Here is a 9,975-nt window from a genome sequence, read left to right as displayed (position 1 = left end):
ATCCTAAAAATTATAACAAAAAAAAGAAGAGCAACACCAACCTGCAAGCCTGCAAAATTAAATTGAGTTATAATCATTATGCATCGGAAGTTAGGATTCTTCTATCTAATGGCGTTATCCCTTTCAGTGTAACAACTCTCCATGAATTGATTCTTAAGCACCCTACTTCCCCTCACCTACCATTCCAAGAGAACCTCTTGGTGGTGCAACACTTACTGTTGACAACAAAGTTGTTCTTAATGCGTTTAAGAACTTCCCAAAGGGAACCTCATGTGGAAGAGATGGTCTTAGGGATCCTCTATGCTATGAGTGGTGCAGCTGATGTTGTGGATGAGGACCTGCTTACATCCATTATAGGTGTGGTGAACTTATGGTTATCTGGCCAATGCACATCTTCAATGGGTGAATACATTGCAAGTTCTCCATTAACTTCTCTTTTCAAGCCAGGTGTTACAACCCATTGCAATTGGTACAATATGAAGGAAATTATGTTTTAAAATTGCTGCCCCATCAGTTTGTAAAGACATGGCTTCTTATTTTAGAAAATCATCAATTTAGGGTTCGCATACCGTATGGCGGAGAGGGCATCCTTCATTCTGCCAACAGACTCCTTGAGATGAAAGGTACTCATAACACTATGACTATGCTTTTGATAGACTTAAGTAATGCCTTCAATATGGTTGACAGAACCACCTTGATCAATGAAGTTAGGCGTAGATGTCCAAGTATCTCTAAATGAGTGGTTTTTTGTTACGCCAAACTAACAAGACTCTACTACAATGATTCTATTCTTTCATCTGCTCTTGGAGTTCAACAAGGAGACCCCTTGGGACCCTTACTATTTGCACTAGTCCTTCACTCTCTTGTGAATGAGAACGCAAATACCTGTAATCTTGACCCCCATGCTTGTTATCTTGACGACGACACCATTGTGGGGGATACCATGAAAGTGTCTAAAGCTCTTAAAACTATACAATTTGAAGGCAGAAATAGGGGTTTGCACCTTAATATCAACAAGACTTAGATATTCTGGACGTCCCCTAATCCTAGATGCAAAATTGATGGAGTATTTCCGTATAATTTCAGTAGACCTTCTTTAGTGTAGTATCAGAATCTCGCAGCAATAATGCCTCAACGAAATTATTAACAAAACAACACGACAGTGTCGCAAAACAACTTCAGAAACGACATAATAAACGACATCAGCCAAATCATGAGAAAAGTGTGACGATCCCGCGAAAATAAGGAAGTTTGCGAGATTGATATTTATAAGGTTGCGAGAATGTCGCAAGTCATATTCGAAAATAAAGGACAGATTAGCTGTCATCCACTATGTAATTTCCTATAAATATCCATTCAATTGTAAAGGAAAGAGAGAGATCTTTTTTGAGTGAGAAACAAGTAAATAGGAGAGAGCAAATCTAGAGCAGTGGTTATTCTTGATTCCTTTATCTTTTCTTGTAAGATTGTTCAAAGATTCATCAATAAAATTAAGTTTGTTAATCCAAAAATGAGTTGAATTAATGAAATATTGTGAGGGGTGTAGTGTAGGATTTCCTGCAACTACATTTAGGATTCAATTTTTTGGATAGGCCGGTGAGTTTGAACCTGCACGCACTGCGCAGTTCTGCGGTGACTTAGTGAAGAGCATAAATGATAAGGCCGTTCAACTAATGGATGTTATCAAAAAGCTAAAGGACCCTCAAAGTGAATTCTTACTTTTGAGAAATTGTATAGGGGCTTCAAGACTGTATTTCACTACGAAAACAACCAACCATGTCGCTCTTCAACAGACTACAGAGTATTACGACCAACACATGTTTCAGTTCTTAAGACATTTAGTTACGGGTGATGGTGCCGGTTTTGGGCCATATCAACAGCACGTAGCTACCTTGCCTATGAGAGATATGGGTCTTGGTGTCTACACAATAACAGATACGAGCCAATATTGTTACATAGCTTCATGCATCCAGACGAAGACACCATTCTGAAACTCCCACCAGAGTCAGACTCTCCCATCTTTCAGTTTGCACTGTCCAACTTCATGCAGGTTTGTGGCTTGTCCCCTTCTTATTTCAACATCAATGATATTTCCCCTCGCCCCATGCATTCCTTGGAAATTAAGTACTTTGATTTAATTAAGAAGGACATTCCCAACAAATTCCCCATGACAGTCTGAGATATTATTCTCTGAAAGGGTAACAAAATTGATAATGCACTAGATTTTCTTAAATTTGTTCCGATAAATGGACTTCATCAAACCATTAGACCCCGACAGTTTAAGACCATTCTCAACTACATGCTTGGTATTCCAATCTTCAGTGATACTAATGTTTGCAGCAGCTGTAACAGGAAAATGGATGCATACACTGATCATGCTTTACATTGTATGAAGAACGTCAGACTTAAGTTCCGTCATGATCTCGTTAGAGATGTACTTGCTCAAAGGTTTATATGGGTACCTAGCCTTGGATATGGCCAAAGATACGAGAGTAACATCATTAGGTGCCAAAAGTGTTTGGCACATAGCCTGTGTGCATGAGGCATACAGGTCTGCAAGCAAGACTTGTATTAAAACACTTGCATCATTGGGGTATTGATTCACAACTATGATGGCCGTACTTTGGATACATTTTGACTATGTATCTGGGCCAAATACTCTCCAGGTTCATCCTGGTCTAAACCAATTCCCCCTTTTCTAGAGATTCGTAATCTTCAAGTTTGAATATTTACCTGGTCTTACCAGTAACTGATTCATCTTCTTTTTGGGGATCTGTAACTTCCAGGTTTGAATATGCATGCGATCTTATCTTGCATAAAACTTAGCAGATTAGGTTACTAACTCTTCATGGGCTTAGACTTCGACCCATGATCTGAATGCTTTATTTGGAACGATTTTTCAGGGACCATGGTTTTTTTGGGGGGACCATGGTTTTATTTTGGGTAAAATCATTAAAAGTAATTCTAGGTCACCCCATATCTAGTTATTTATTTAATACCTAATATACCCTATTAATTAATTTTAGGTTATGATTAGTGAATGATTTAGTTAAAAACAATTAGTGAGATTAAATTAAAAGATGGGTTTATTATTAGTTGAGTAGAATTATTGAGAGAGTAGAGTTAGAGAAGATGAAGGAGAAAAACATGGAAAATAATTTTTTTTTCCAATTCACTAAGTTTGAGTATTCAAATGATGAAAACTCATGTGATTCTTCATCTCCATCCTCTCCTAGAATATTTGTTAATCTTCAAAATGATCCGGATTTGAACTGGATTTTGAACAGTTCGGTTTCTTTATATGAAGAACAAGTAACCGAACTCATCTGAAGCTGTAGTTCGGTTGCTCCGTGAGATGAACAAGCAACCGAACTCATCTGAAAGTGTAGTTCGGTTAATTGTTCCGAACACGCAGGTTACCGAACTCTCTAATAATTTCTAGGAGTTACAGCGTTATGTTCGGTTGGTTCTCAACTAACCGAACTTTGGTGTACAAAGTTCGGTTGGTTCGAAAACTGCATGCACTTTTGATCTAACCGAACTTTACGTAATATAAGAGTATATAAGTTTACAAAGTTCGGTTCTTTCGCAAACTTGAACCTAACAGCTAACCAACCGAACTCTGGGTTCGGTTTTTGTGATAAAATTGTGAAGTTACCGAACTTAACAAGCAAAAAAAATGTGAAGTTCTAGCGTATATTGGCTAAGTTCGGTTACTTTGTAGTTTTAAAATTTTTTGCGAACAAACCGAACTCTATTGGTTAAGTTCGGTTATTTTAGAACTCAACATAGTGGCCACAACAACACAGTTTGGTTAGACTGGATTTGTTTTTTTTTCGGTTTTAAGGGTGGAGTTCGGTTACTTTGTAGTTTTAAATTTTTTTGCGAAACAACCGAACAGAGAGTTCGTGACTTAGTTTTAAATCCAATAGAACCGAACTGTTCTTCGTGTTCTTTATTTTCAAGAAGTTCGGTTAGTAAACTAGGGTTTTTTGGAAAATCGACCTAACCGAACATGGCTCTGTAACTCCTATTAAAACCCTATTTTGATGATTTCTATTCGATTGAAGCAATCAAAATCAAATTAAAGCGAAGGGTTTGTTGGAAAATACCTCCGGAGTGGTTCCATGGAAGAATCAGGTTGCGGCTGGCGTCTTTTATACTCGATAAAATTATTATGTAACCGAACTTAATTGTGATTGCATTGATGTTGTTACATTTCTTAAATAGGCGGCGGCGGTGGTGGTGGTAATTGGTGGTTGGTGGTGGTGATAATCGGAGGTGGTGGGGCGGTGGTAGTGGTGGTGGTAATCGGTGGTTGGTGGTGGTGATAATCGGAGGTGGTGGTGGTGGTAATCGGAGGTGGTGGGCGGTGGTGGTGGGAGGAGGTGGTGGTTATATATATAGGTGGTTATTAGGTTGGTTTTAAATTAAATTAGGTTAAGAGTAGGTTAGTCATTTCAACGTTTTAGGACATCCCTTATCACTATAGGGAAGGTGGCCTAATAAAATCATGATCCCCTCAAAAAAAATCATGGTCCCAAAAAAATCATTCTTTATTTGAGGTTAATGGGTTTAAGAGCTATCAAGCCCACTTTATGTATATGGTCCATGTACTAATTGCCAATGCCGTGCCATGCCATTGCCAGTTGGTTGGTTCATCAAGTCATGGGTCCTTTCTAAATGTCCTTGTGAATTGTGATGTTGGTCAGGCACCTGTCGGGTGTTAGTTATATGATATGCATCCCAAGAACCTTGTTGTTTATTATATCATGTGTCTGGTTGTAATGTTGTAGCTCTGTTGGAGCTGTATATTTAATGCATCCGCTTCTTATATCAACAACATGAAGGAAGAGGTGAGTGGGGGTCGACCGAACCCCCTTTCCTCCGTGTTGGTCCGCCACTGCCCGCATGGCACATATGCCTTTGTCGTTATGGGCGTTAGTCATGCTAGTGTTGTTTAAGGGTGACACACGACTCTGCTTTTCCCTGGTTGTTCCCAGGGCCACAATGGCGACTCCTCTTAGTTCAAACTTGCTATTCGGGTCACAGAATGAACTTATATAGTGAAGCACTTGGCTATTAGGTCAACTTGGTGTGGATGGTGAGACGGGACTGGGGGATAAGGAATTTTCATAAATTTCACCAAGAGTCTCATTTCATACAACAACTACATGAGACAATGCAAGATCAGTTGAGCAACAAACGTTAATCACTCGAATAAAGCTAACAAATTAATCATTTTTATGAAGGTTTTATTTTTCCAAAAGATACAGTGTTTCAGTGTTACAAGTGAAGATACTGAAAAAAGAATCATTTCTTATAAGATATGGCTATTGATGATCTATGGCAAGCACCGTACTTGCAACCACCAGGCTGGAGCCAGGAGGATAAAAGCCCATCTAGCAGATTGTCACCCCAAACTTCAATAAACTGAAAACAAAGTTTCTATTTGCTCAATTCAGTCTTCATCTTCATTTTCAGGTTGGACTGACTGTTCAAATTCTGCATCCATGATAACCCCATCCATAATATGTACAACCATGTCTCTTTTCCGAAGATCAAGACGTTTCGACCTAACTCTATTAACAACCAAACTTCCATCTGAGTCTCTCGAAATATATAATGTGAATCCAGATATAGAATCAAAAGTAACCTCCTTTCCAACCGGTACATTAACAGAAAGTAGACTCCTTGGAATGGCTGAGAAAGCTAAAATACGAGAGAGTATAGCAAAGGTATTATCATTCTCTGTTAACCCAACCACACTATCATTCACTTGCAGTTTCAATTCATTAGCGAAAGCTTTCACAGAAGGAACAAAGACGGTAAAAGCAAGATCTGCAGGCAACATTCCAATCATCATTTCCCCAAGTTCACCCAAACTTTCATCTTCTTTCACCACTTTTCTATTTCTCAAACGTCTATGAGACCCAAACATTCCTTTAGGTTGTGATACATCAGGAAGCTTAAGCAGTGAAACAAAAATGACGAGAAAACACGACACTAAGACAACCACCGATACAAACACAATCAAATTGCTTAACACCCAGTTCTTCCTTAACTTCTTTGACAATTCCATTCGATCATATAGTACATTAACAGTTCTAACAATCTAGTAATTTGTAACATTCACAATAATATCACTCTTTATCATGCAAAACAAGCAAAACCTCTGCGCCACAACCAATAACAAAATCCAGGAATTCTTTCACTTCGTCAGTATCTTTAAACGCATGAGGTGTATTAAGATCACTGTCTAAATTATACCAAACCCCTTGTATTCTTCTAAGTGCGATCCAGTGCCTAGATTTCCAAAGTCCTCTAAATTTAACAATAGGAATGTTTAGAATAATACCCATCAACACATCTTCAGATTTATTAAGATCAATAGAAGAAGCACCATTGCGACGATCGTGCCAAACTACAGATTTACCCTTTTGTTTTAAAGCTGAAATCAGAACATTAATATCATAATTCCCTGTAATTGAATTGTGATGCTGCTTGAAAATTAAAGGAACCCATTTCTGATTTTCTCTATTTGGATCAGCAAGTACAAGTTGTTCGGCTACAGTGTTTAGGTTTGGACGAGTGAATGTATCCTTTTCCTAATTTTATATCAAAATAACATCAAAAATTGGAATTGGAAATTTTGAAATATGGTGAATAGAAAAATTAAATCCTAATCAAGATTTTATTGATAGACTTACTTGGAAGAGATTGTTGAGAGCATGCAATAGACAGAACTGCAGTTTCTGTTTCTCGTGATAGATTTGTGATGAATTCTCCATTCGTTTTAGAAATCTCTATAAGCAACTTTTGAAGGCTCGAGCTCGGCAATCAAGCAAGAGGACTTTTGAGAGACTAGGGTTTCTGCGATTAGAAGAAAAGTGGAGACTAGCGAGAGGGTATGAAGAGAAAAAGAAAAGAATGGACTGGAGTAAGCAGTCCATCTGGGTAGTAACTTTTATCTCTTGAGGCCCACAAGATCCATCCCTTCTTTCTGACCGATTCATGGCACTAACATCGATCAAAACAAAACAAAAAAGACTCGTGGCACTAACGTGTAAGGACAAGCACTTTGGTGAAAAAAGTAGATATGATAGGTAAAAATAGTTATAATAAGTAAAAGAAGAGTTTTTGTAAAAAAAAGTGTGAAAAGTTGTAGGGTAAAACTTAAAGAACCAGTAACTGATACTTAGTTTCCGTGAAAAAAGTCATGATACTCGGTATCCGTTTCTACTAAAAACGGAAACTGAGTTTCCGTCTCATTTTCCTACTACCTGGATAAGATATGATCCACTTTACTAAGTAAGGAAGGATGGGACCATAGTGGTTGGCAAAACGAATTTTTCCTACAAATGAGGGATAGGGAAGGGAAAAGGGGCACCATAGTGCTTGACATAAGCAACTTCTATTAGTGAACATAGCTGAATTTGAAACTATTAGTGACACCAAAGCAGCAATAAAAGAAGAAAAAGACTGCATTGTGAATTATGAAGATTGGCTCCTAAATTTTGAAGATGAGTCATACCTGAATTATTTACGGTGGTGGTTCTTTTAACAAGAAAGCTAACCTGTCAGGGACGGCTTAATTAGGCGCTAGTGTGGATTTTTTGTCATATTTTGTGTATGAGCAATTAGGATTTGGTAACTTGAACCTCACTAGTTTTACATTCCAATTGGTAGATAGATCAATTAAAATTCCTAGAGGAGTTGTAGAAGATGTTCTTGTACAAGTTGATGTTTATTCGGTGGATTTCATGATTTTAGATACACTATCTATGGTAGATCCTAGCAGACAGATTGATACTCTTTGGCAGATCCTAGAAGACAGATACACAACCCGTGACAGGTTGATAACTTTGTTTATTTTAGGATGATCTTTCTTAGCAACCGCTAATGTGATCATAAATTATAGCAACGGTACGATGGAACTTATTTTTGGTAGTTGGAAATGGAAACGACTGTTTTTATTGTTGCACGTTATTCCCCATTCGCATCCAATCCGAGCGTCCGCATATTCAATAAATGCAATTCTGTCGGATGTTGAATTGGATGCGGATGCTAAACTTGAAATTCGTCGTGTATTCAACTAGATGTTGATGATGTTAAATCCGGTCTAACATGGGCCATGTTGACCCCTGATAGAAGCTCGTGGTAATAGTTTGCTAGAGCTCTGGACTTATAAGTGTGAATAAATTTGTTGACACGAACCGCAAACGAGGCCTTACCTAAATATATGAGTTGATATGGACTATGAACCCGAAAGGATTTGTGGTTTGTGGTTATGAGATAATCTGATGGAAAGAAATAGAGTCACGTAATTCTTGTTTTCGAAGGGGCTGCAAGATAAGTTAAGGTAAGCTAAAGTTATTTCGAAATAAAATTCAAAATATTTTATGCACATAGTTTTCTATAATGATAAATTATCCTCGTCAATTACGTATTATCATATAAATTAGTTAAATTAAATTTGTAGCTTAGAATTGTGAGATTAACTTATAATTAGTTCTTTGGAAGAGTTATACATTTTTAAAGATTAGAAGATGAAGAAGTTCTTTTCTAACACCTTAGATTTTGATTTTGGTTATAGAAACGAGTGATAGTGAAAAGTTTGAAGTAGGTGAATATTCATCTCTGAGCCAAAATAAATAAATGCACACCTCTTGAAAAGGATCTGGTTATGACTGATCATTTAGGTCATCAAAGTATTTTAACCCCAACTCGACGTCTAACTAAATATACATAGATATAAAGAAAATGGAGATTCAAACCAACAAAATGAAGAATTAAATACTGAAAATAGTCAGGGAACTCATAGTCAATTGTGAAGCTACACATACTGATTTTAAAACAGTTTCATAATTGACTAAGTCTAAATCTTTTCTACCTAGCCAGTTATATTTCTATAAATTAAGACCCATATTTTAAATGTTGAGTGGGATATAGGTTGATAATCTTATAACCTAGCCAATTGTTGTATTCAGCTAGGTATATAGTCTAACAACCTAGACGATTTCGGTACCCAGATTTTTTTTTCTTCGACTATCATTGTGGTATTATTTTTTATAGACCATACGATAACCTTCACCAATTGATAATGAAACTTATACACGTTCACACGTTCCCTTCACTAGTTCAACAACTTGGTTTGTTACCAATAGATGTGTCTCCAAGTTTGAAAGTATATCATGTTGATTTCTAACTTTATATTTTGTATTCTTGTAGACCAGTGTTTTTAAAGACGATATAAAGCATTAAGCTCAAGAACAAGAAAAAGATGTGCATAATAGTTTGTAATAATCGAGTAAGGGACAACATTTCAAATAATATAGTTAGAAGTACCATAATCTTGTAAAAAGGGGTGTAGAGTATAAAGGAAACACCATAAGGAAGAATATCAATAATATTAAGAAGATGAATTGACCTGTCAATATCCAATATGAGCTCAACACAAAAAAAGATGGTTCATTAGTATCGTTGACGAAGGTCATCATAATCACTGAACGTCAGAGAAGTTTCTCGGACATCCTTTTGTTGCAAGGCCAACTCTAGAAAAATTTGAGCAAGTAGATTTGCAGAAACATAATTTTTTAAAACTATTAATATCCCTGGATATTTGTTAAAAAATAACCACTCTATACAACATCAGGAAAAATTGAGGAGAAAAATGGAAAGGTGGGGAAATTATGCAACCGTTAATGTATTTAGGGAAGAATCATAAGTAGACGATTTCCATGGTGATGATGAGAGTTGAGAAGTGAAATATATATAGTGGCTTATTCGGAGTTTGTATAATTGGATCAACGATTCTATCAAGTTATTTTAATGGTTCGCATACACAAAACCAACAAGTATAGATGAAACACTCACGCTCCTGCAATAGTTAATCTGGTGGCTTATTCAACACCAAGGAACAACAACAAAGGACCTAATTGTTGTTCATTAAGTAGTAGCAAAGAGGGTAAGAAG

General features: G+C 36.9%; 2 protein-coding genes across 2 annotated transcripts; both read right to left on the bottom strand.

The window, feature by feature from the left end:
- Positions 1 to 5,216: 5,216 nt before the first annotated feature.
- On the bottom strand, positions 5,217 to 6,923 carry LOC113310047 (josephin-like protein). Its single transcript, XM_026558602.1, has 2 exons — positions 6,711 to 6,923; positions 5,217 to 6,608 (listed from the first exon to the last, which is right to left on the bottom strand). The coding sequence occupies exons 1-2, from the start codon at positions 6,789 to 6,791 to the stop codon at positions 6,144 to 6,146; spliced, it is 546 nt and encodes a 181-aa protein (XP_026414387.1). The 5' UTR covers positions 6,792 to 6,923; the 3' UTR covers positions 5,217 to 6,143.
- LOC113313002 lies at positions 5,462 to 6,082 on the bottom strand. The gene has a single exon (XM_026561733.1). It carries the CDS (start codon positions 6,080 to 6,082, stop codon positions 5,462 to 5,464), a length of 621 nt encoding a protein of 206 aa, XP_026417518.1.
- Positions 6,924 to 9,975: the final 3,052 nt, after the last annotated feature.

The sequence above is a fragment of the Papaver somniferum genome, chromosome 9, assembly GCF_003573695.1.
Source record: "Papaver somniferum cultivar HN1 chromosome 9, ASM357369v1, whole genome shotgun sequence".
Classification (NCBI taxonomy): Eukaryota; Viridiplantae; Streptophyta; class Magnoliopsida; order Ranunculales; family Papaveraceae; genus Papaver; species Papaver somniferum.
This window is presented reverse-complemented; position numbering and strand designations above follow the sequence as displayed.